Source organism: Protopterus annectens, chromosome 15.part0, assembly GCF_019279795.1.
Source record: "Protopterus annectens isolate FY-2018-M chromosome 15.part0, PAN1.0, whole genome shotgun sequence".
In the NCBI taxonomy this organism is placed as follows: domain Eukaryota; kingdom Metazoa; phylum Chordata; order Ceratodontiformes; family Protopteridae; genus Protopterus; species Protopterus annectens.
The window spans coordinates 265,861,992-265,889,793 of record NC_056749.1 but is presented as its reverse complement, the minus strand read 5'-3'; the positions used below and the strand labels follow the sequence as shown (position 1 = coordinate 265,889,793).

The 27,802-nt window shown below is 42.5% G+C and overlaps 1 protein-coding gene across 1 annotated transcript in view; it reads left to right on the top strand.

Annotated features, from left to right (window-relative positions):
• Window positions 1-27,802, top strand: part of TAF1 (TATA-box binding protein associated factor 1) — a 2,792,652-nt gene that overhangs the window by 966,999 nt on the left and 1,797,851 nt on the right. Inside the window, exon 15 of the mRNA XM_044057257.1 lies at window positions 9,855-10,028. Within this exon, the coding sequence (XP_043913192.1) occupies window positions 9,855-10,028 (174 nt within the window). The remainder of the gene's footprint in view (window positions 1-9,854; window positions 10,029-27,802) is intronic.

Genomic DNA, 27,802 nt, shown 5'->3' with positions numbered 1-27,802 from the left:
CTGATTCTGATGTGGATGATTCCACTCCTACAGCTTCTCCTCCTGAGGATTTTTCATTTTCAGAGACTCTTCACCCATGAGGGAGCACTTTAAATGGGAAGGCCAGGATTACTCTGATTCCAGGAAAAGGCTTAGGGAATTCTTGTTTTACCCCAGCATAGGCCCTTAGCTATTCCTCCTGTGTTGAATGTGGTGGAGGATGTTTTGCAGAGGCTTCCTGAACCCTGACTCCTGCCTCCTGCTCCTGTTAAGCCTGATAGGTATTATAGGGTGCCCAAGCTCATAAGTATTTGTTTAAGAGTCCTAGGGCGGACCCAGAAACTGTTTCTCAGGGGCCTAAAGGTGTTAAAGCTTCTGTGGTTAAAAATCCTGTACCTCTGATAAAGAGGCTAGGGCTTTGGATAGGTGGGGTAAGAAAGTATATACTTCTTCCACTCTAGCCATGAGGGTTGAATTGTCAGTTTCATATGCTAAAATATCAGATTTATCTCCTTTCACAATTGAAATCTAAGGTGGATGCTTTGGCGGAATATTTTTTTTGACAGAAAAGATATTTGCACAGTATGCAACAAATTTTCCCCTTTATCATTTTTAGTAAGAACAAAAAGGGGGAAATTGATAAGGTATATTAACAACATTGTTCTCTGTATTTGGCCTTTTAGGATTTGGCTGATGTCCTAGGAAATGATCTCCTTAGGTTGCTGTTCCGTAAAGTGTAAAATGTTAATTAAAGAAAGTTATAAATAAATAAATTCAAGTCAAATGTATGATCATTCATCCTGGAAATATGATCCTTTATTCAAACGTAGCATCCAGTGAGCACTTTTGATTTAAACAAATTGGGTGGTATTCTGAATTTATACTTTCATTAAAAACAAACAAAAACGATGTTAAGTTGTCAATCTCGCCTTCATTCTTGTTGGATGGTTTCGAGCCGATCCTCGCCCGACTCGGCACTTGCTTAGCTTGAGAACTCCTTTTACCAGCTCGAGGCAACCCTATATCCCATGATGCAAGGCGGGACTACCTCCAGATCTCGTTTGCCGCTTATGAAGAGGTCTCCTTTTTGCCAGCTGAGGTAAGTTTGAATTTTTCAAACAGCTTAGTCAGGGTTTATCTCTCCCTTGTGCCAGAGCCGATCTTTCTTCTCAGGTGGTAGGGTCGGTTCCGATCGGTTCCGACACCCAATCTGCTGTTGCCTTGTCGGCTCCGGCTGGAGCCGACATATTATCCAGTATCGGAGCCGAGAAGCCTTCGGCTCCATCTGGAACCCAGAGGACGTCGGCTCCGATGGCTTCGTCCAAGAAGAGATCTCGGTCCCCTTCTTTGGAGTCTAGCCACTCGGCTCCGGGGTCTCCTATTTTGTCGGAGCGGAGTCATCGGAGCCGATCTTCGAGATCTTCCAGGCTGTCTGACCACGATTTAGAGAGGGTGGTAAGCAGGCTGTTGAAGTCGCAGGCACTGGCCCAAATCCTCCATAGCCCGTCTCAGCAGACTTCGGCTATTGTTTTACCCCTTGAACTTCCTCCTCCGACCCTCCAGAGTTCGGAGTCGGAGCTTCGACAGCGACCATGTCGGCGCTGGAACCGATACATCCTTTTCTCCGCCCACGCCTTCGCCCGATCTCTTCCATGAGACCTTCCTTGGAGGATCCGCCGTCGAAGTTTCCTTGTTGTCGGCCCGAGGGGCTAGTGGCATCGGACCCTTGTCCGACCCGCTGTCCCTCTCGGGCTTCGCTTTGGTAAGCTCGGCACCGACATCGGCCTCGGAGCCTTCCCTCTCAGTGGAGCCGGGAATTCCTATTTCCTCGGAACGGGAATATTCCGGCCTCCTGGGAAGGGGAGCCTTTGAGGTGATGAGGAGTGTCCTGGCACCTGAGCCAGGTCAACGGTCCATCCCTTTAGCTCCTCCCTCGGTGCCTGTAGACGCCTCTTGCCAGCCTCTTGCTCTCAGGCCCAGGGATCCATCGCCCCAGGTTTCCCCATTGGGAATAACTTCCTCTTCCAAGGTTTCTCCTGATCCTGCAGGGGAACCCCCTCGGAAGAGGACGTGTAAGAGGAAACACACAGACTCCCCTGAGTCTACTACATCTGATACCGACTTAGATGAGTCGGAGAGTTCCCCACGGTCCCCCTCTGAGGATGTCTCCTTTTCAGACATCCTTGAGCTCCTCAAACAGAGGGGGAATTGGCCCTCCATTGACCCCTCCGAGGATGAGTCTGTATACCTGGAGGCTTTTGGATCCCGACCCTCCACCTCCTGGGTGTCTCCGCCTTTCGACCCACTTATGCAGGTAGTGGCTCGGAAGGCGTGGGCAGCTCCAGATTCTGTGGAACCTGTCCCCAGGAGACCATCCAAATTTATTATGGCCCCTACAGACAAGCAGTTTCTTCTAAGGGTGTCTCTGTGGATGCTATGGTGGTGGCGGCGGCCACCAAGAAGGAACTTGCGGATCCTTCAGTACCTGTCCATCCTCCTAACAAAGATTCTAGGACCATGGACAGGTATGGAAAGCGGATGTTTTCTTCAGTGACCTTTGCTATGCGTTCGCTGAACTACCTTTGTCACTTCACCAGGCTTCAAAGAGATATTCTCAAGGAACTAGGTGAAGTGGTCCAGGATCCTTCTGCTGCTGGGGCTCAAGAAAAGATTGCCTCACAACTAGCAATCCTGAATTCCTTAACCAACCAGTTTCTCCGCTTTCGGCTAGGGACCAGTCATTATCAATTCAGAGCCCTGCCCTTTGGCCTCACTTCAGCCCCCAGAGTGTTTACCAAATGCATGGCAGTGGTCACAGCTCATCTGAGATGTCAAGGATTCCAGGTGTTTCCTTATTTGGACGACTGGCTCCTCTCCGCCACCACCAAGCATCAGCTTCTTCAGAGCAGAGACTACACTCTGCAGCTTTGCAAAAGTTTGGGAATTTCAGTGAATTTCGAAAAATCTTCTCTGCTGCCTTGCCAATCTATCACCTTTATAGGCGCAGAATTAAACACCGTCAAGTTGTTAGCCAGACTAACAGATCAGAGAATTCTGGACATCCAGAAATACGCTTGGATTTTATTGCAGAGCAGCAAAGTCAAAGCCAGATTGATACTAAAAGTTCTAGGTCTTATGGCTGCGGCCATTGTTCTTCTACCACTGGCTCGCTTCCACATGCGTCTTCTGCAGTGGATGTTATTCACTCAGTGGTCGTTCCACAGTCTTCCGATGAGACACGAAATATTAGTCACACAATCGCAGGACTCATCTGAACTGGTGGATATCTTCCCTCTTATTTATCAGGGCCGACCATTTGTTCCCCTCCTCCGGTTGCCACAGTCACTACGGATGCCTCTCTGATCGGGTGGGGGGGGCATTATCAGGGCAGGATGGTCCACGGGACGTGGCAACCCATAGAATACCATCTGCACATAAATGTCCTAGAGATGAGAGCGGTGCTTTTAACGTTGCAAGCCCTCAACGACTTTCTTCCCGCGGGGACTATTGCAGTGCAAACGGACAACATGTCCGTGGTCTGGTACATCAACAAGCAGGGCGGGACCAGGTCCTATCCTTTGTGTCGAGAAGCTCTCAGACTTTGGCAATGGGCAATCTCCTCTCATCGGTTTCTGATAGCAACGCACATCCCCGGCAGGTCCAACCTCTTGGCGGACAGGCTGAGCAGAGCCATTCTCATGCCTCACGAGTGGTCTCTCAGTCAATCTATAGTGGACCAGATTTTTCTGAAGTGGGGCACACCTTGTTGCGATCTTTTTGTTACACCCCAAAACAACAAGTGCCCCGACTTCTTCACTCTCTTTCCCCTACCAGGCCAACCCCTGAGAGACTCTCTAACCCAGGATTGGCCCCGGGGACTTCTGTACATTTTTCCTCCTTTTCCCTTGATTCCACAAGTCATTCAGAAAGCCACCGTTTTGAGGGCCAAGTTGATTCTCATTGCCCCTTACTGGCCTCGACAAATTTGGTTTCCGTCTCTGCATCGTCACCTCCTGGTGCAGCCTTGGCATCTGGACCAAGTTCCGGATCTTTTGATCCACCATTCGGGTCAACAGCACCGGGCCATTCGTTCTCTCAACCTCACTGCTTGGTTGCTCCACTTCCTTCCCTAGCCAGGCTTCCTATGATCTCTGATCCTGTCAGAGATATCTTAGTAGCTTCTTTGAAGTCGTCCACCAGAACCGTTTATGCTAGCAAGTGGCGACGTTTTTCCCTTTGGGCAAACTCCAGAAATGTTGATCCCTTTACTGCTCCTGTGCATTCTGTTTTAGATTTCCTGGCTGAAGTTTTTCAGTCAGGATCTTCTTCATCTACAGTAAAAGTTGAACTGGCTATTTCAAGTATCATGTTGGCTTGCAAGATCATAACATTATGTCACATAGACTATGCAAAGCCTTTCTGAGAGGAATTTTTCTCCTGAAGCCACCAATAAAACATCCTCCTCCACAATGGGATCTGAATTTAATGTTAACATCCTTGATTTTACCACCCTTCGAACCGTCTGCTTCATGTTCCTTGAAGTTATTGACCTGGAAAACTATATTTTTACTGGCTGTCACTTCAGCAAGAAGGGTTTCCGAGATTCAAGCTCTCTGCATCCGTTCCCCTTACTTGGTTTTTCACAAGGACAGGGTATCCTTGAGAACAAATCTGTCCTTTCTCCCCAAAGTTGTTTCTCAAACTAATATTAATCAATCTATCGATCTACCAGTCTTTTTCCCTAATTATTCTGACAGAGCTGAACAAAAGCTTCATTTTTTGGATGTCCATCGTCAGCTCAGGTACTATTTGCATAGAACTAAACAATTCAGGAAATCAGACCAATTATTTGTCTCCTATGCAGAAAACAGGAAAGGTCTACCAGTATCAAAAGTGACCTTATCCAGATGGTTGTCTTCCACCATTTCTTACGTGTATTCGCTCAGAGGCAAGCAACTACCTTCTAAACCGAAAGCACACTCAACCAGGAGTCTTTCCACTTCTGCAGCCTTTCAGGATAGACTACCCATTGATACCATTTGTGCAGCAGCTACTTGGGCCACTCCTCATACCTTTGTCTCTCATTACAAATTAGATTTGGCCTCTAGGGACAGGGCCAGTTTTGGTTCCACAGTTCTCAAGAGTCTGTTCCATTGAGCCACCCGGGATACAGGTGCTAGGACGCGTCCCATCCAGCAAGAATGAAGGCGAGATTGACAACTTAACATTTAGAAGTTATGTACCTACCATAACGTTCCATGTTAGTTGTCTTCTCGCCTTCTTTCTTGCGTCCCTCCCTCCTTCCCCCTGGCCTGGACAGATCTTGAAGAGTTTCCTCTTCTCAGGTTGTTCCCTCCTGAGTCTTCATTAGAGGAGTCCTTTGTTAGGAACTTGTTTTTCCTAGTTCTACTAGGTTAGTCCTTAGCAGGGTATTTTAGCTACCAAACGAGATCTGAGGTAGTCCCACCTTGCATCATGGGATATAGGGTTGCCTCGAGCTGGTAAAAGGAGTTCTCAAGCTAAGCAAGTGCCGAGTCGGAGCCGAGGATCGGCTCCGAACCCATCCAGCAAGAAAGAAGGCGAGAGAAGACAACTAACATGGAACGTTATGGTAGGTACATAACTTCTAATTATTTATTATTTGTAGTCAGATTTGACCTCCATGGCTGAAAGGTTTGTAATTGTTGTGGATATAAGCTTGTAATTTGCATGCTTGCACTGATTGGATTAGGGAGTGTGGGTAAGGATTGGCTAAATGCTTCAGACTAATATAGCAATCAAGTGCTAGGATATAGGATGCAAGATGACTGGCTGGGACATAAGTTGAGTACATGTGGGATTGACAGAAAAAAGTCATCTGGTGGACAGTTGAATAGAAGTTCTTCACATCACATTATTAGTCACGACCTTTACCTTTTTACAGCTACTTTGTTAAAACGTTTTACATGGATAACAGTATTTCCGGTGACAGTTGCACATGTTAATACACTATAACAATCACATATAAAATATAACAGAAAGTGTTATATGCTTTGTCATTTGCATTGAAAACGGAATATTGTGATGTCTTTGTATTCTCAGTGAAAAAAAAATAAAGCATTGCTTTTCATTATAAGAGTTCCTGTAGAAATTGGCATCAAGCAAGATGATCTGTCCATTTATATGGCTTACAGAGTTTTTGGATGAGCCCAGTACACAGCTTCTCTCCTTCCCTAGCCTGAGATATTAGATGATTCACAGACAGAAGAAGTTTACACCATCTTCAATTCTTTATTTCCACAAGAATTGATCAGTACTTAATATTTTTGTCCATTGGTTCCCCTCTTACTCATTTTGAGAAACTTACTTATTCTTTACTCCATTGCTGAGATTTGCCAGTTCAGCTGAGTATTTGTTTCTAGATTTGAATTGCTTGACTTGGCTCCTTTTTTTGGAGGTCCCTGATGACCCAGGAAACCCTTTTATTTTTTTCAGGCAGGATAGGTTGATTCTAGCCACCACAGTTTGGAGATCAGCCCCCACTTACATTGTACTCCCTGTAGGTTTCATTGCTTCATCCTCCCATTTTTTGCCAAGTAATGTGGGGGTGTCTTCAAGTGGTCCTTTGCCTGATGGGCAGTTTGTCCAAATGGGAGTCGGCCTTTCCAGTTACACTGGTTATGAATGCACCCACCCTTACTGGGGATGTAAGTGAATGTGCCTAGGCTGTCATAGTACAAGCAGCTAGCTGATTGTAATGTTAAAGGCAACTGCAGCCATTGTACTGTCTCATTTTACAGAGTCTTACCTTGAGTGGGTGATGCATGCATGCAGTATGCATCCTCATTACATTCCCACTGCATGCATGTAGTGGGCATGTCATGAGTTTATGTGCACCTCTGCAAATTGTGGCCTTCTAACACCCCTCTTACTGCTTGAACTAGCTGCCACCTGTAACAATGATCCCAGGCACAACTAAGAATCATGTTCTCCAGCTGTAATCCCCTCATGCTGTTTCCTGCCCCCCCCCCCGAAGAGAATGAGCAGGCTTGTGCCTCAGCTTTCCATAACACCCTCCCCTTCCTGTTTTTTTTTTTTTTTTTAGTTTCCAGGCCATTAATTGAACTTGAGTTGTATAGGTCATGCTCTCGGCATTGTACCTCTTTCCACAGAGCTGGCATTCCTAGGAAAATCTTATTTTATTTTATTTTGTTTCCTGTGGTCGTGCACAGATCTTGGCTGACCACGTTTAGCCATGGTCCAGGTGAAAAAATTCACAAGTAAAATACAAGGTAGTGGTTAAAACTAAGGAAAGGTCGTAAAAATCACAAAAACAAATTAAGTGTGACTTCAAGGGAGAAATGTCAGCAGACAATTTGACTTGCAGTATTTTTCTTCCTTTGGAAAACTACATGTCTCTAGCTGTGAACACTGTATGACATTTAAAAGGAAAATGTTCTGTAGGAGGGCCAGAAACGAAAAGACCTTCCTTGTTTACAGGATTCTGTTATAAGCCAGTCACAACTTTAGGAGGTGAGGGAACTTCCTAGAGGTAGCTAGAAAAAAATTGTCTTATCAGGAAGAAAAAGACATATAAAATAGAATAAGAGTGTAAAGATTATGCTTAAAAGGCAAGTAAGCAGAGAATGCCAGGTCTTAGAGACTTGTGTCTTCCCTACAGCAGTCTGGCTCTGTTAGTCATGGAGAGATGATGTGTTTTCTTCCTGATTCCCTGACCCATAACTTTTGCATCCCTTCCTGTCCTTCACCCTTCAGAGGCAGTTAGTGGGATCATAGCTCCGTTTAATTTGTGTAAAAAAGATGAAACCTTCAGCTCAGACACCAGTTTCCAAATGATCATAAAGGACATTTAACTTTTGCTGTTTCATACTCTGCTGTTTAATGGCCAGTGTTTTTAACCATCCTGACTGAAGAGGTTTTAGAAGGCTCATCTTCGAAAAACCTTTCTTTCCTTCTACTTCTGGTTCTTCTGAGAACAGTGACACCAGAGGGTAGGTATCAGTCTTGGCTTTTGCTGCCTTTGATTGCAACAGGTTTGTTGAGGAATATATGGGTATTCATCATGGTATCAGGCCACTGACACACTAGATGTTGATTTGGGGATAACTCCTCCACTGAAATGAGTGTGTCTTATCCGCCTTTCCAAATCATTGATTTGAGAATTAGATGAAAAAGATTTGGCATAGTCTAAGCCATATGTTTTCTCCTGGTTTTATGACCAGTTAATGAGACCATGTTAGTGGGCTTCCCTCCAGAAAACCTCTCATTTAGCAAGATAATAAATTTAATTAGTTAACACTTTAGTGGTATCAAGTAGGTACCTGCCTCCTACATAAATTGTTACTTTTTATGCTTCAGGAACCAAAGCCCATGCAGTGCACGCATTACTCTAGGTTTTCAAAGCATCTCTGGATTTTTACAGGCAGCTCAGGTATTACGCAGAAGGACTAAAGTCATCAGGCAGTCTGAGCAGGTGTTTTTCTTTTTGTGGTAGGCAGACAAAACAGGTCTGTTTAAGTTAGACTCTAGCCAAATGTCTAGTAAACTGCATCTTCTGTTGCTGTTAATCCAGTATATAACACTAGGCCGTGGCTGCAGTAGAAGCCTATTTAGAAATATATGAGCTAAGAGTTTTTGTGAAGCAGTAAGTATGTTTAGATGGGAAGGCTTCATCACTGCTGTTCTGGTATGATCTTCTCTTTCCACAAATGAACACTTGTATTCTAGCATTAGCTCTTACAGTAGTCATAGCTGAGTTGTGTGAATGTACTTCTTGTGACCATAAATAGTTGAGTAGGGTCACTGCTTTGCTTTATGCCCTCTCCCTTGTGTGGGCACAGATGGATGAAGGCAAGGTAGACATCTCATCCGTAAAGGTGATACTTCACTGTTACACCAAATGGAACCGCAGCCTGGGGACATCCCAAATTAATTGTTAGGCAGCCACCCCAGACAGTCTGGATGCAAGGAAAACAGTGTTCTATTCCACTGAATAAGGGAGGCACTTTTTGTCCTCTACGGAAAGTCACACTTGCTGGTGACCATCTTGTTACAAGAACTAAAATCTGGAGACTGGAATGTGTATGTTAATCTGTAGCTGATTCCCATAGTTAAGTAATTATACTGCAGCAGTGACCTTAGTCAAGCTCCTGTAGTTATGGTAATTATACTTACCCTCACTGTACTTTATTTTTGAACTTGTTGCAGAAATATGAAAATAAACTGTTGGTGTATAAGTTAGAGTTGGGGTCCTGTGTCTCACCTTAGTTACCCAAGTGAATTTCACAGTTTTCCAAAAACAGAACCTTTTGTCAGAGGCCTCTATGAATTGAAATGTATTTAAATGTGTTCCAAGAAAATACATTTATAAGCAATCAGGCTAGACCAAAATGCTGTTCATTAATTTTGCTGTCTGAGGCAGACAATGTTTAGCTTTTGAAATCCAAACACCTGTTGCAAAATGACTTGTATATGTTTTCTGGTTAGTGTAAGATAAATCTGTTATAAAAATATTATATAGTATTGCATATAAACATTTGACATTTTAAAGATTTTTTTCTTTTTGTCAGTGGATTCTTTGGGCTCAGTATATAGCAGGCCAAAATTTTCTGAGCATTATATATCTTACAATCTTACAGTGATTAAGTATCCTATTTTATTGTGTACTGTATTAAAAAGGGATTCTATTTTTTTTAGAAGATTTGAACTTCTCTTGGAGACCAGTGGTATAAAACAATTACTGTGTATTTTTCATTTCATGTTGTTACCATGTCTAACAGTTTTATTTACTAATTAATTGCAAAATAGTGTCTTGCTGTTTAAAACCATCGTTATTGCATTCTTGGAGCATGACGTGCTGATTTCTTTCCTTGTAGATGAGAGAACAAGAACGACAGGCTTCTGGTGGTGGTGAGATGTTTTTCATGAGAACACCACAGGATCTAACAGGGAAAGATGGGGACCTTATTCTGTCAGAGTATAGTGAAGAGAACCCACCTCTTATGATGCAGGTTGGCATGGCTACCAAGATAAAGAACTACTATAAACGGGTGAGTGGTACTGTAGTATATCCTTTAAATTATGAAGGCAAGTAAAGTTAGAAATGTTGGGGATCTGTGACAGCTATTTAATCATATGGATCATTATCAGATAGTTTGATGTGATATGTGTAGATGATGGCCAGTAAAGACAAACTATAAAGTATGTAGGTGAAATTCTAAATGGGCACACAAGTTAAAAATATGAGATATTGCTCTCTTTGAGTTTGTAAGGATGCATTGGCTAATCTTATATAATGAAGATTATAGAGGATTTTGAATAAAAGACAGAAGGATAAATCAGGTGGTAGCTGACATGATGACAGGCTACTGTTGGATGATAGTAGAACTACATGGTTTGTTTTTATTGAAGTTGAATAGCTTTTTCAGTTGATAGTCATTTGTACTGTAGCCTGACTGCTGATTGTAGTGCCTTGGATTAATTTGTCCAAATGCTAAGGACCTTTGTGATGCCCCTCATCTGGGCCAGTAATCAAAGAGCCTTAATCGTCACCACTGACAATGGAGAAGGATGTTCGCTTGGAACAAAAATAGATACACACAGTATTTCCAGATGTAGCTCTCTGCACCAAGCACAATTTCCCTTAAGAGCACACAGGGAGCACACTCATTCCTAGGACTGGGTTTCCCTTTCTCTCTCTCTCTCTCTCTCCAGGCCCCCAAACAAGACTCATCACTGACACAGCTGTATTTATTTATTTTTGGACTAGTCAAACGGGCTAGTCATAAGTTTTCAGTATGGGGGCAGAGAGAGAAAAACTCCACTAACTACTTAACTACTACTTAACAAGATAAAAAATATACAAAAACTTATACAATAAAATTAAGAATAAAAATTTTATGTACAACTGTAGAGTTGAGTCCTCAGCCAAGTGTTCCAAGCCAAGTCCTCCACCGTTCTCTCTGTGAAACCAGTGTTCTGGGTCCCTGCTCCAAGTAGCTGACACACATTCTTTGAGATTTGATTATCACACACACACCTGGAAAGGCTGGCGCAGATTCAGATTTACTATGTAGGCCCCCTCTGCCCAGACTATAAAGTAGGTACTGCCACCAGAACACTCCAAAGCCAGCTACTCTAAGGCTCTAACAAGGGTACCCAATTATACTGAGTAAAATTAATACTAATATAAATGGTAGTGTTTGACCAGTGCAGCAAGGCTTTCAGGAGCGGCCATAGTGTCACCAAGTAAATACAAGTACTCTCAAATGTTAAAATAGTCTCTAAAAGACCAGCCACAATGAAAGGTTTAAATATATTTAATAATAAGTAATGAAAGAGGATGATTGTATTAAATATCTGTTTACAAAAAACACCAGAGTTTCAATCATAGGAAGTATTAAAAATAACACAGATAGATTCACACAGATACGAAAAAACAGTACTTAACTAATCTCACTGTGTTTTTCTGACTGATCTAAAGAATTACTATTTCCTGATTACTTATTAGAGCAAGGCAAGATGAAGTGGATGAATGTTCCTGCTTTGTTAAGTTTCAAAAACAGACTGTCCTGAGACTTCTGTCTCATCTAGTATTAAAACATCATTCTGATGCTGGATTGCAGAATGATATCACACACATCTGGTCGTCTGACTTCTGGTTCCCACACTAAACCCTTTATGAACCACAGTTTAGCACATATGTGTAATTATACACACAGATGGAGCTTTGCTGAGATGTGTTATAGCATTTGGAAGCTGTAAAAAAAATTTCAAAACTTCCACTGTTTCAGGGTAGCAATTAGTCCACCCCAAGGACAATACAGTAGTATTCCTAGTCCTGGTTTTCACAGATATTTTGTCTGTGGCTGCAGTCAGAACTGTAAGATACAATCTTTATGGCCTAAACCAGGTTATTTAATTTCAGACTATTTTTCAAAGTTAGCTGGACTGAGGTTAACCTCTTCTCTTCCAGTATCCTTTGTTAAAATATAATCATTTCAAAAGTTACAATACAGTCGGGCATACAGGTGTCTTTCTTTTCTGTCCATCAGGACACACTGTTGGTACATTTTAACAAAATAAGCTTTACAAATACATTTTCAGCGCAAGCATCTGTGCAAATCAATTTGATATACAAATGACATGTAATTCTTTACAGAACTCCAGCTAGGTGTGTTGGCATATGTTACACATCCACTGCTCTGTTTCTCTTGGCATAGCTGGTAGTACCTTATATCATCACAACCTTGATGGGAATGGACACCATTCCTAAGACAGAGCACAATTAAAGTTCATGAAACCAGCTTCTTCAGTCTTTGACATTTGATAAGCATGCTCTTCTCAGTACCCAGAATGTACCCAGAGTTGCCTCTTTTTGCAGCTCAGTAATGGTCTATATTAGAGCTGCGAAAGCCCATTTAAGCAAATACGTAAACGTTGACACATTGCGCGAACCGCAAGTACACCGAATGCCCGAAACCGTGAAATTCAAAATCTCGAACTGGCATAGTTGGCCAACTCCACCGCTCGCTACATACTACCCACCCAAAGAAAATTAGTAAACCACATACATACACTAACTGAAACCCTACACTAAACCTTACATACTATCTATGCACTTGCCTTAACCCGCACCCTAATGTCCGTAACTATCGCACATTTACCTTCCGGAGCTATACTGCAGAAGGGCCAACTATGCCGATTCGAGATTTTGCGGTTTCTGGCGTTCAGTGTACTCGTGATTTGCGCAATATATGTTGACGTTTACGTATTCGCTTAAGCGGGCTTTAGAGATTCTAATATAGACCCCTCAGTAATGGGTTACATTTTGGTAGCACATTTGGGTATGTTTGAAGATTATTTTTTGTTAGCCTAGTTGCTCCTAGTACAACTGAAACTGCATATTTTTATTCCATATTGCTCTAGTTTCTGCTTGTAAGTCTTCATATTTTAGAAATTTATGTCATTCAGCTCGTAAAACAGTACTCACTGGGTGTAGTGATTTCAGTAATCCATGCTATTTCTTTTTCTCTTTAGCAATATCTGGCCTGTTTGCTTCTACCTTCTTAGCTGCTGTATGGGATGATCCCAAGTAATCATTACAAAGTCATTTTCAACAATCCTCTTAGTTCATGTTTCAAGTTTCTCTCAGCTGTGTCTAAGTTGTAATGCTTACACAGTCTCCAGTAGATTCTGTGACCCATCTAGCATGTAATCCACTATCTTGGATAGCCAGTATTAACCTTTCATTTTTTGGCTTAAATTCACTTCTGTCAGCGTGTGCTTGTTCCAGTAGTGTATACTTGTAACCGTGGCCTTTCCATTTGCCTTTTCTTTTTTTTTTTTTCTCTCATCCCATTCTTTGTATTCTTGTTTCTGATACTTTGTGCTTCCTGTTTCCACCTGATTTTTATCCACACTTGGTTGGACTTCCATGTATGCTTCTTTCCTAAAGGCATATAATTACCTAAGTGGTCATCTTAGACTGATTTTGTTCACATTTTAGAACTGTCAACAGGTTAGATCTGATGATGTCAAAAAATATATTTGTAGTCCTACAATCACCAACCTATTCATGGTCGGTTTCAAGGAGGTCCATGCCTCCCCCAAACCAAGGGATATATAATTTTGATAAACACAGATTCTTGTATATAATTTGATGGGCACAAAGCAGTTTTCTTATTATCCTATCAAGCTTATCCAACTCTTTTTGTGGCCAGTCAGTCACCACAAAGCTGTAAGTTAAAACAGGAAGTGCAAGTTCACATATAGCTTGAACTTTATCCTTAGATGGCAGAGCAGTTTTCTGCATTAATTTTAGTCCTCTAAAATATCCCTACTTCTCATTCCAAACCTTTTATATCACACTCCTCCCCAAGTTTTATATTTTCTAGATTATTTAGCTTTCCTCTTTTAAATGTTGCCTTTGCACATCTGTCAAGATCAAATGGCATTCCTTTGTCATCTGAGAATGTTTTAATGACTTGTATAAGCGGTATCAGGTGTTTATATGATGAACTATACATTTTTAGATTGTCCACAAAAAGTAGCTAAGATATCCTTTGACGTGATAATTTACTTGGAGTCTGACTGAATCCATGACCTAAGCTGTTGAGTAAAACAGCTTAATGGATTTTGAGCAATACAAAACACTAATGGTAACAAAGACTCAAAATATTCCACACTGGATTTTCTGTCCTTGGATAGCAATTTGTCCTTTTTTTGTGGTTCATCTACAAAGTGGTTTGACATTTCTCCATAGTTAGTAATTGCAATAGAATTTACCAGTGTGTGAATGAACTTGTACATTTGTAAGCATTCCATAATCCAGCTGTGAGGAGCACTATCAAATGCTTCTTTGTAATCTATCCATCCCGTACTGAGATTCTTGTGCTATTCATAGGTCTCCATTATGGTTTTGTTTAATAAAAGTTGATCCTCTTGTTCCTAATGGATCTTTTGTTCCGCTTCTGTTCTTTGGCCTTGACTGAATGTTTGTTTAAATGACTGTATACTCTATTTGTGTCGATTTCTTTATATAACTTCTGTGTTGTTGGTAGGTAGATCATTAGTCGATTTGCAGGTTTCAAATGTGTGGAGTGTGGTTTTCCCTATTGTTAGCCACTCGTGTCATTTCAGGGTGAACATATAAGTAGTTTTTACTCAAAGCTAAATCACAGCAAATTATGTTAATATACCAACTTGAGAGCTTCTTTTAACTTTATTTCTATCTGAGTAGCAGTTACTTCATTCCAATCCATGTCATCTGTATCAGAATTTCTTATTCACTCTCCTTGTTGTGCTCAATTGGGTCCTCATAGATATTTCTCCAGAATGCATTCATTTCCTCTTTTCTTGTTGGTGGCTCAACTGGTAGGTAGATCATTAGTCGATTTGCAGGTTTAAAATGTGTGGAGTGTGGTTTTCCCTATTGTTAGCCACTCTTGTCATTTCCGGGTGAACATATATGTAGTTTTTACTCAAAGCTAAATCACAGCAAATTATGTTAATATACCAACTTGAGAGCTTCTTTTAACTTTATTTCTATCTGAGTAGCAGTTACTTCATTCCAATCCATGTCATCTGTATCAGAATTTCTTATTCACCATTTTGTTGTGCTCAATTGGGTCCTCATAGATATTTCTCCAGAATGCATTCATTTCCTCTTTTCTTGTTTGTGGCTCAGCTGTTACTGTTTTCTTTCCTAACTCCTGGTAGAATTTCTTTGGGCCATCCCTAATCTATTTGTTCTGTATCCTTTCTTAATATTTCTCCATTTATTTCCTGAGTTTTTCAGCCTGGGCAAAGAATTTTAATTTATGGTTAGAGACGGTGTAACTCAAATCCTGATCTGTTTTAATCTTTCATTTTTGTTTTAGCTTGTACATTTCTGATATTTTTAGATTGATTTCCTTTTCAGTATTATTCCAGTAATGATGCTTCTTTTCTTAATAACCGTTTCACAGTTGTTCCTATTCTGTGGTTTCCTGGCGGTGATCTATTTGCTCATTTATTTCCTTTTACTAATTTATGCTTTCTTGGAAGCACCTTATCTGTTATTAATTTTACAACGCAGTGAAGTATTTTTGTTAATTTCTGTTACATTGTGTGGATCTCTGTTTATAGTTCCAATTACTTTATTAATTTGGATTCTTCATTTTTTGACAATCCATGTCTTACTCATGTTTGGCGGCCGCTGTCTCTCATAAATATTAAATGTATCCATTTCTATCAATTCCACCAGGTCTTCCTTTAAATTATTGTCTTCCTGATTGAGAGTTTTTTCTACAGTTTGTATTTCATGCTCTTTCTGCCTCTGTGTGGAAATATCTTGGCTTGATATGATTGTGGCATTTTGTTTTTCAAAACTTCATTGCTTTCAACATTTAACTGAATTAGAGTGATTTTTTTCTACTACTGTACTGCTCTACTTCCTCTGATACTTCAAGCTGTACCTGTTTTAATAAACCACCATTCTGAATAGGCCTTTGCATCTGGGATTTTTAATCAAATCCTTCACTTTATAACTGATCTATCAATTAATTTTCAGTTTCCTCCATTTCTGTACTAAACTTCTTATTTGTCACTTCGTTAGACTTCTGTGCTACCTTTCTTTATTTTATAACATTTACCATGTCTGGGCACCTTTACTATATGTGTCTTCAGATATTGTTGACTCTGCTTTATGATTATTAGTTAACATTGCTTTCTTTGCTGCATATGAAATTGACCATAATAGGTCTCTCTTCTTTGTTCGGGTCCATTCTTATCTCTTTAATGCTGCAAATAACCATGGAGTTTTCTCTCTCTCTCTCTTTCTTTCTCTCTTAATGCTTCATTTTTTGCTTCGTTTTCCAATTCACTCAATGTTTTCACATCTACAAACTGTAAAAAAGCAGCTAACTGTTCTACCACGACAAATGCGGTGTCTGCATTTATGTATGAAGCTACACTATCCTTGCAGCTTAATAAGTCATTGCTAGTATTGTAATCCCACACCAAAGACGCCTGCCAGTCGTGCCTCTCACAGCTTATTTACTTCACCCCACGTTAGTTACGGGCCTGATAAAGGCTGTTGCTTCAGAAGCAGTATCACGTCTACTTTCTTCTTACAGTGTAAGACTAAAAGACATCTGCCATTGTAAAAGTAATTGCTTTTTATGTACATTGTGCCACTTTTAATTGGTTTTGTTGGATTACTCTGTGCAGCTCCTGTTCATTGTCATAGTATGTGCCCTTAAGGAGGCTTACAAATAGTACCCCAATAAACTGTTTAAATGCTCATACTTGGAGCAATAATTTACTGATTAACTGTGGAGAAAATTTTGCAGGCTGGTAAGGCATACCTTTGTTTTTTTCTAGATGCTTTTTGCCCACATGCCAGCTGACCACCAAGCCTCCCAGTTAGAATTCAGCCCATTTGTTCTCCCTTAACAGGTGCCTTCAGTTTGGGAAATTGGAGTCTCCATTACATATTATACAATTTTTCTATTTGGCTGTTAGATTTTTTAGGTGAAAATTGTGAGTTATGTGATGTCTCAATTGAATTAACTGTGTATACTTTTAGAAGGCAGATTCCATCAAAATATTTTCACTTGAAGTATTTATTTATTTTAAAGAAAGTGCTCTCCTGAGAGTACCTTGCAGTGTCCAGTAAGAAAATACTTTTACAGCAGGTGTAACTAATTAGAAAAAAACAGAAACCATGGAGTTGATATTTAGCCAAGTCTGAGGAGAGTCTTCTGTCAGTGGCTTAAGGACTAGAAGATATAAGAAAATGGAGTAACAAAAGAAGTCAGTTATGAAATATACTGGGCAGGGTCCATAAGGGTTTAGTGGGGCCTCCGATCCTTAGGACGATGAACCTGTGGAGGCTGTGCACCCCAAGTCCAGTACCCAGTTTTTGCTAGATCCCCTCTTGTTCTTACCCCTCCAATGACCAACAGTGAAAGTGTATTACATGCTACTGTGCAGGTCCCAATTGAGGTTCTTGAGATGTCTAGCCCACATTACAGTTCCATTGTGCCTTTAACAGATGTACATCCGTCTTGAATTTTGGTTGACCTCTTAAATTTTGCTAGTCAGTGAACATGCTAATCATTTTATTAGATGAAATGCAATAATATGGCCTTTTTGAAAGTTCACAGAGAGAACTTTCTTTAGTAAGGGAAATCAACTTTTGCTTTGCAGTGGGCCTAACGAATGAACCCAAGACCTCAGCTTTACAAATCTCTGCCTAACTATATTTGATTATAAGAAGTTTTCTGGTGAGTATGCGGTGGCTTGGCAAAGGCTAACTTCTTCCTGCATCTCAGACCTTCGTTTCAAGGATATACTTCAATAGAAGGAAGAGAATCCTTCTTCAGTTTCATTTGAGTCCAGCGTAGAATATATGGGTTATGACACAGATGACGAGGAAGCCATTTTTTTATTTAAGTTTGTTTACCAGAGTAGTATGCTGAGCAGAATAGACCATTTGCAGGCACAGCCCTGGTGAAGAAATACCCAAAAACTGAAAAGGAACAAATTCACAAACATGGGAGTTTTGACGGAGGCTGTGAAGTCTATCAAACAATTGAAACAATGATCAAATATTAGTAACAGAAGAGAAAAACAGCTGTGGATCCATTTTGGTAGTAAATATGGGTAGTAAGTAGCAAATGAGAGCAGAGGGTGGAAGTAGAAATGATTTAGGTGAGGGAAGGGGTTGGGTGATGTATTAGCGGAGAAATAGTTGCACTCATCTTGATGGAGTTGTCTTTTTGTTGTGCTCTGAAAGTGGATAAAGATGAGATATCTTTTAGTTTGGAAGTGGTGGGGATTGCCAAAGAATGGGCATAAGAATAGAGGAGTGGTTAGTACAGTGCAATTTTTTGGAGGGGGGGGGTCTAGTGGGAGGTAATCAATTCTTTGGATGCTCTTTCCTTTGGAGAATCTTCTGAGAAGACATTTTCAGTAGGGCTCCACAGAGGTTCCAGGGTCTAAGAAAAGGAACTTAAATGTATTTGATATGAAGGAACCACATCAGTGCACTCAGTTACAGGAAACAAGCCTGTGTGAGTCATTTTAGGCATAAAAGAGCTTTTGAAGGGGAAAAAAAGAGGTGTCACGGATAGTTTACAGTCAAAAGGTCGACATTGACATGCACGACAGCCTCCTCCTCGAACATGGTAGGAGCGACAGTCGGAATGTCGACATTCACGTGTACGTCCGTTTAGAAGGACGTACACAGGGCAGGGACTCAGAGCATGGATGTAAATGGGAGATTTACAAAGTATGATCGACAGAAAATGTTGACTTTGTTGCGTCAACCATACAGCCTAATTAATATGTATGAGTCGACGTTATTTGTTGTGGAAATCACCGTTTGCTTAAGTGATTTTCGTGTTTTTGATAGTAAACCATCATGGATAAAGGTGAGTAGTAAGGCAAGGAAAGAGGTGGAAAGCCCAAATGACCACTGTTATTGACTATGATTATATTCCCCACTCATCTCCTCTCCTCCTCTTTCTTATCTCTCAGTGAATATGCTTTCTAATTTTGTGTAAAACTGGTTCATCTTGGCTGCTTATAGTGGGTAAAATTTTATCAGTAGGCTACAAACTGCAGTTTAAGGTAGCCCCTCCTTTTGTGGGAATTCATGTGATTTTTCAGTTGTGAGTTAACAGAGAAAATATGATGATGTCCTTCAAGGATGCATCTGCAGTCCTAACAAATGGGTTGTCCTGTCGTCAGGCAGCCCTTCGGTCGGCCGGATTCCAAAGTCTGGGTCTGGCCTCGGCTGGTGTCGCACTTCACCCGACGTCATCTCTGCTGGTCTTTGGGTATAAAGGCATCAGCCGACGCCATTTTCCTCAGTCTTTCTTGCCGCGTGGCGCCCGAAGAAGAAGCTGTTCGCAAGTGCCGGTCGGTCAGATCCAGAGATTAATACTACCGAATACAACTTGGAAGACTTCTAAAAGCTAAGTACCCCGTTGGGGACTCTTTCTTGCCTCAGCCGATGTCAGAAAAAGTAAATAACTGTTTAACTTGTGGGAAACAAATACCTCATAAAGATTTCCACTCTTACTGCTTATCTTGTTTAGGCCCAGACCACGACGTAGCAGCTTGTTTAGCCTGTGCTTCCTTCAACCGACGAACGCTTAGGCGTCGGTCGGAGTTTGCTGAACAGTTTTTCGGCTCAGACTTTGCGTACATTATGCCGTCGGATCCTCCGACTACCCAAATTGTTAAGAAACACAAAGAAAAGGACAGACACTCGCGGTCCGTGGTTTCGGCCGAAACCACGGTAAAGCAAACCGCGAGTGTCTCGGTTTCGGCCGAAACCGAGCAAACGGTTCAATCTACAGCCGAATCCATGACTACTACCGAGGCCCCTTCTACCCTAGCTGAATCGGCCTCTGAAATTTTGCCTACTAATGTGGTTTCTCTAGAGTTATCGGACACCATCCCTTTGGATGTCTCTACCCCAGCACGTGGTGCTGCTAGGCCCCCTGCAGCCATGTCTATAAAGGCCTTTGCCAGGGCTAAAGCAGCCAAAACTGCTAAACCAGTGCCTGTTAAGCCCCCCTCTCACAGGCCCAGCTCCAGTTCACAAATGCTTACTTTGGCAGAGGATCTCCTCTCCTTAATAAGAGGATCCCAATCTCACCCAGACAGGGCCTCACAACCTCCAGAAAAGAGACCTAGAGCAGAGCCCCCAGAGCCAGGCTCCTCAGATGACTCTTCTGATGACTCAGACATTACAGACCATCCAGAGGCTCCTCTTTCTACTTATGAAGATTCTGATGCTGAAGAATCTATTCCTTCTGCCTCTCCACCAGAGGAATTTTCCTTTGGGGAAACCTTACATGCCATGTGAGAGCAATTCCAATGGCAGGGACAAGATTTCTCAGATTCAAGAAAAAGGCTTAGGACCTTTTTACACTTACCGCATAGGCCCTTAGCTATACCTCCAGTTCTTCCTGTTGTGGATGATGCATTTAATGATGTTTGCACTGCTCCTGATACTTTACCTCCAGCCCCTGCTAAGCCCTACAGGTTCTACAGGGTACCGGACACTCATCACCACTTATACAAGGCTCCTTTCGCAGATCCGGAGACTATCTCCCAGGGGCCTAAGGCAGTAGCTTCGACCTCAGCTAAAACCCTCTCCCTTCTGATAGGGAATCCAGGTCCTTAGAGATGGGGTAAAAAAGTATACACCTCCGCTACTCTCTCAGCTAGAGCTTTGAACTGTCAGTTTCATATGATCCAATACCAAGAGTTTATGCTTGATCATTTAACTAAGAAACTGTCCTCTGATGATTCCTTAGATAAGAAATATGTTCTGGAAATGGTGAATAACATTCAGCAGGTTAGTAACCATTCTTTAAAATGTGGCTATGATGCACTGGAGGCTTCATTTAGATCAGCCATGACTGGCACAGTTATAAGAAGGCATGCATGGTTGAAAGAGCAGGTCTTGCCGGATCATGTTAAAGCAAAGCTATTAGATGCTCCTATGGACAAGGTCAGTCTATTTGGTTCTCCTGCCCAACAAGTAATGAAGAAAATGGAAGAGAAGGCAAAATCTGTACAAACAGTTAAAGATTTCTTACAGGTACAGCCCTCAAGGTTCAGCAGGAACTGGCCTTCCAAAAATTGGTCCTTTCCAGACTCCTCTAAAAATCAGAGAGGCAGGAATAGACGTTCCAGAGGCAGAAATCAATCCAGAGGAGGTGCCTACAGGGGGCGCCAGTGGCAAGGCAATAACCAACGAGGCACGGATACAACCACTACCACTGCAACAGGACAATCACAGTGACTTGGTTCTAACACCGCCTACCAGGGAACAAATAGTAGCACCCTTAGACGGAAAGTTAGCCTTATTCTCAAAAAACTGGCACAATATCACAAGAGACAACTGGATTTTGCAAACTATAGACCAAGGCTACAGGTTTCATTTCCACACCTTACCAGCAAAAAGAGGAATGCCAAACCTGCCACCAAATCAAAAGTCAGAAGCCCTAAAACAAATAGCTCAATTAACAAAGATGAGAGCTGTGGAAAGGGTACCACCTACAGAACAGGGCAAGGGATTTTACTCCAGACTCTTCCTAGTACCAAGAAAAGAGAACAGTTGGAGACCTATTCTCGACCTGTCCGCTTTAAACACATTCATCATTGTTCCAAAATTCAAAATGCTGACCCTACACCAACTTCTTCCCATGCTGGGCAAGGAGTATTGGCTGGTAACTCTAGATCCAGGAGGCATACCTGCACGTCCCCATACGACCAATTTGCAGAAGATACCTCAGATTTCTTGCAGGATCAGAGCATTATCAATTCTCAGCATTGCCCTTTGGCTTATCTACTGCGCCCAGAGTGTTCACGAAATGCCTGGCATCAGTAATCGCTCATTGCAGGCTTCAGGGAATCCAAATTTATCCATACCTGGACGACTGCCTGATACAAGCGGACAACAAAAGCAAGCTGACACAAGACTTACAAAGAGTCATTTGCTTACTACAAGCCCTGGGATACACAGTCAATTTAAAAAAGTCAAAACTGATACCATCCCAGACAATAACATTCTTGGGTGCAGAATTGGACACAGTAAAACAGATGGCATTCCTAACTGCAGAAAAACAAGAACAACTTCCTCTGTACTTCTTGACACTAGCAAAGCAGAACAAACTAACAGCAAGGAAAGTACTGCAGGCCTTGGGTTTCATGGCATCCTGCATAATCTTGGTCCCCCATGCCAGACTGCATATGAGAAAGCTACAGTGGTACCTAAAGAATTTATGGTCTCAACACAAGCACAGCTTAGAAACGAAATACCACTAATTCCATGCCTGAAACAAGAGTTCCTATGGTGGGCTCAGACTTGCCAGGCAAACCCAGGATTGTCCTTCCACACCATTCAAGCAAGCCAAACCATCACAACGGACGCCTCAGACCTCGGTTGGGGGGCACACATGCTGGACAAGTGCACTCAAGGCCTATGGACTCCAGATCAACTACACCTGCACATAAATCAAAAAGAGATGCTGGCAGTAAAACTAGCAATCCAGAATTTCAGACCATTCCTCAAAGAGGGCCAAGTGATGATAAGGACAGACAACACCACAGTCATGTGGTACATCAACAAACAGGGAGGCACTCAGTCATACCCTCTATGCCGAATGACTCTGGACCTGTGGAATATGGCTCTGAGCTACAACATTCAATTACAGGCAATATTTGTACTGGGAAAAGAAAACATCCTAGCAGACATGTTAAGCAGAACTACCTCGGATGCTCACGAATGGATGCTACACCCGGACATCTTCAAGGCCATCACAAAGAAATGGGGAATGCCACAAATAGACCTATTTGCATCCCCACTCAACCACCAGCTCAAGAAATTCTGCACAAGGACATACCACCCTCTTGCTTGGAAGGTGGACTCTCTATCCTTCAATTGGAAAGGCCTGACAGCATATGCATTTCCACCCCTTCCTTTGATGCACAAGGTACTACTGAAAATCAAAGAGGAACAGCCTAGGATAATTCTGATAGCTCCAAATTGGCCAAGACAACATTGGTATCCATTACTGAGGAGCATGTCTCGGGGGGGAACGTGGACTCTACCCCTGATTCCTTTGATGTTGACTCAGAGCAACTACAACATCTTGCATCCAAACCTGAAAACTCTGCAACTCACTGCCTGGAACATTACATAAGAGCATCTAACCCAGATTTATCCCAAAGGGTTAAAGACATTATCCTTGAGGCCCGCAGACCTTCTACTAGAAGGAACTATGCAGGAAAATGGAAAAGGTTTGTCATTTGGAGTACGGAAAGAGGGAAAGATGTGTCAAAGGTAGATATTGCCAACATCCTGGAATATTTGGCAGAGCTCCTACATACTGGCCTGTCCTATTCCTCCATCAAGATACATGCATCAGCTATTTCTGCAGAATACAGCCTCGATCCCCCTGTCTTCTCACATCCTCTACTCAGGCAGTTCCTCAGAGGAATTAAGAATGTAAAACCTCCTAGGAAACCACCATTACCAGCATGGGACTTGAATTTTGTGCTAGTAAAATTGACACTCCCTCCATTCGAACCAGCAGCAACAGCAGATCTTCAACACCTATCCTGGAAAACTGCTTTCCTACTGGCAATTACTTCAGCAAGAAGGGTTTTGGAACTACAGGCTTTAATGGCAGTACAACCCTTCCTAATCTTCCATCAAGATAGAGTGTCCATGAGAACTAATCCTACATTTATGCCTAAGGTGGTATCCAGACTGTCTCTAAACCAGGCAATCCACCTACCTACCTTCTTTACCAATCCACAGAACAAAGGGGAAAGACTGCTGCATACCTTGGATGTACATAGACAGTCGCGCTACTACCTGGACAGAACCAAGGGCAATAGAAAAACTGACCAGCTCCTAGTAGCCTATGCAACAGGAAGGGAAGGAAAAGCAATTTCCAAACAGACAATCTCCAAGTGGATAGGAAATTGGATAAGATTCTGTTACTCCTATCATGGAAAGCAAATTCCACAGAACATAAGGCCTCATTCTACAAGGGCTACAGCCACTACCACAGCCTTCTTACGAGGAGTGGCTACCAAGGACATTATTGAGGCTGCTACTTGGACCTCCGTGCATACATTTGCCAAGCATTATAACTTACCTCTATACTCTAGATCCCGAGCAGGGTTTGCCACTGCTGTGTTGCAAGGGATCCTAAGTACACCATAATTCTTATTCCTCCTCCCCTAGTTTGGCTATGGTATTCTACCCATTTGTTAGGACTGCAGATGCATCCTTGAAGGACATAGTACAGTTTTGTACCTACCATAAATGTAGATGTCCGAACAGGATAGCATCTGCAGTCAGGATTACCCACCCTCCTTCCCCTCTGTGGTACTCCTAGGGTATTGCCCACCTAATAGCTAGCTGGGGGGGGGGATCTCTTAGGGTGTATTTGTTGTATATATGTACATACATGCATATTTTTTGTGTTTGCCTTCTACTTTTTGGGAAACATTGGCATTTACCCAAAAATTTAGCTATCCAAGAGGGCTACTGGCATCTGGGGCAAGAAACACTGAGGAAAATGGCGTCGGCTGATGCCTTTATACCCGAAGACCAGCAGAGATGACGTCGGGTGAAGTGCGACACCAGCTGAGGCCAGACCCAGACTTTGGAATCCGGCCAACCAAAGGGCTGCCTGACGACAGGACAACCCATTTGTTAGGACTGCAGATGCTATCCTGTTCGGACATCTACATTTATGGTAGGTACAAAACTGTACTTTCTTCGTGTTTCACTGTTGCAGTCATCACATTTGGGTTATTTGCCTGCAGGTAGCCCTCAACCAGCCTGAATACCAGAGTCTTCGGATTTCTGCGTCAGATGCTGTCGCTTCTTCCTTGACGTCAGGTCGTCAGGGGTATAAAACATGCAGCCGACACCATTACATCAGTCTTTCTTGCCGTGCGGTGCCTGAGTCAGAAGCAGTTTGCAAGTGCCGGTCAGCCGACTCCTGAAATTTTTGTTTCCAAGTTTCAGACCAAAAGTCTTCAGAAAAGCTAAGTACCCCATTGGGGATCCTTTTTCATGCTCTAACCGATGTCAGTAAAAGTTAATAATTGTCTTACCTGTGGAAAGCAAATACCTCATAGAGATTTTCATTCTTACTGCATCCCCTGTTTAGGCCCTGACCACAACGTCCCTCGTTGTTGGTTTTGTGTCTTGTTCAACGCCCGAACTATTTGTTGTTGGGCTATTTTTGAAGCTAATTACTTTCATACTTGTTCTGTGTACTCCGAAATGGCTTCGTCAAGCCATCTGACAACCAATATTCTGAAAAAACGTAAGGATAAAGACAGACACAGACCGCATAGGTCCAAAACTTCTGACGACACTTCCGTTAAGCTAGTCGCCAGTCCGCCAGTACTCAGTGAGGTGCTTTCACAGCCCCTGATACCCGCTACTTCTGATTCGCAGCCCTGTACTGAGACCCATTCGGAGTCTGGTATGCCACGAGATGCATCTTCGACTATGGAACCTGTGGATGTCTCTACCTTGGATGGGTCCAGAGCCACTGTGCAGGCACTGGCTTCTGAGGGTGTATTCAGGCCTACAGACATTCATATTAAACCAATGCCATAGTTTTCATCCATAGGTTCATAGGTTCATAGGTTGGTACTAGGCTATCAGCCCTAGGGCCTATACAAGCCTAGCCATAACAATTCCCTGGCTATTTCTTCCCACATTATTTACTTTCCTGGACCCCTGTCTAGCAGGGCGACTGACGTGATCCCTGGGTGAATTTCCTTTCTCCCATCCAATCGTCAAGGTTCCTCTTGAAGAGGTCCAAAGAGGCACTCTGCTTGACATGTATGGGCAATCTATTCCAGAGTCTGGGGAGTCTCTGGGTCAGGAACCTATCCCTCCAGCATGTTTTGTTTATTGTGATGACAAGGTTTAGATCCCTGGAGCGTGTAGCTCTGAGCGATTGGGATTTCTTTAAGTGTAGCATGTCCAACAGCTCTGGGTTTGACATGGCCTTGTATGTTAAGCAGAGATCGCCTCTGAGTAGACGATATGCGACAGAGTATAGCTGGAGTTTTGTAAGGCAGTCAGCGTAGGGCATCTGCTTTAGGCCTGTGATTCTTTTAGTGAGGTATTTCTGAGGCCTTTCCAGTTGTTGCAGATGTCTTGAGAGCTGCATACCAAATGGGGCGTTGTATTCTATAATGGGTCTAATGAGGGATGAGTACAGTGGGACAATGACCTCCTTTTTTCTGGATGAAAAGCCCTTCGTGATGAGGTGTGCCACATAGAAGGATTTCCTGACTGTTGTGGCGATGTGGTTATCAAAGGTGAGACCACTGTCCACCTGTGTCCCTAAGTCTCTTATCACACTTTCTGTGTTTAGTGTACTGCCACCTATATGGTAATTCATGGATACATGTTTTTTCCCAAAGGGGATAACAATACATTTCTTGGCATTGAGCTTGAGCCCATGGCTCTGGCACCAAGCATCTGTTTCTGTAAGGCCCTTTTGTAGAGTATCCACATCATTTGGGGATTCAATAATGGCTCCCAGTTTGCAGTCATCTGCAAACTTTGTTAGCCAGAGTCCCTTAGTGTTGACCTGTACTTCAGAGAAGTAGATGCCAAACAAGAGCAGCCCCAGGACTGAACCCTAAGGTACTCCACTTGTCTGGAGCTGGATTTGGAGTTGGCTACTTTTACAGTGTGGGTTCTATCAGTAAGCCATTTAGCAACCCATTGGGTGACATAGGGATTAATGCCCAACTTAGTAAGTTTATCTATGATTCCAGAGTGGGGGATGGTGTCAAAGGCCTTGGCAAGGTCTAGATAGGCTGTGTGGACCACCTTACCCTTGTCCATGGCTCTGGAGACTGATTCAAAGAAGTCAATCAGGTTCAGGAGACAAGATCGGCCCTTCACAAACCCAAACTGGGTGGGGTCCAGTGTTTGAAGGTTGCCAATGTCTTTGTTTATAAGTTCCATGATAATACACTCCATGCTCTTGCAGATAAGGCTTGTCAGACTGATGGGACGGTAGTTTCCGGGATCCAAGGTGGATCCCCCCTTGTGGATTGGGATAACTGTAGCTCTGCGCCACTCAGTGGGCACGAAACCTGAGGTGAGGCTATGATTAAACATGACACTTAGGTGAGGTGCCAGTTCATATTGTAGTTCATGTAGTACACAGCCCAGGATGTCATCTGGTCCCATGGATGCTGTATTCTTGGCTTTAGAGAGTGCGTTTTGTACCTGTGTGGCCGTTATTACTGGAATTTGGCAATCTTCCGGTATTGAGATGGGCCATTTAGGGGGTGAGAGGGGTGAAGTTGGCACTGAATCGATCTGCCAGGATATTGGCAATATCCTTCGGATCAGTATATTTAATGCCATTCTGTTTTAGCTCAGAGCAGATCTGAGCATTGCCATTTAGATTCTTGACATAGTTATAGAATGCTTTGTGGTTGTCTTTGGAATCTTTGGCAATTTTATTTTCGTAACTAGCTTTGGAGGATTTTATGAGGCATCTCAGTTTCTTACTGAGGCTAGTAAGGGAGTTTTTTGCATACTGGGATTTTCCTCTTTTCTGCAAAAGTTTCTTCCTTTTGTTGTAAAGTTTGTTTATGGCAGGGGACCACCAGATTGTTTTCCTTTTTTTGGATGAGAGCATTTTGGTTCTATTTGGGATGGCACGATTCATGCATGAGTGGATGTGCTCGTACAGTGCCTTAGAGTAGGCAAAAATCCAGGCCAAAAACTCACACTGCACCTAGAAAACCG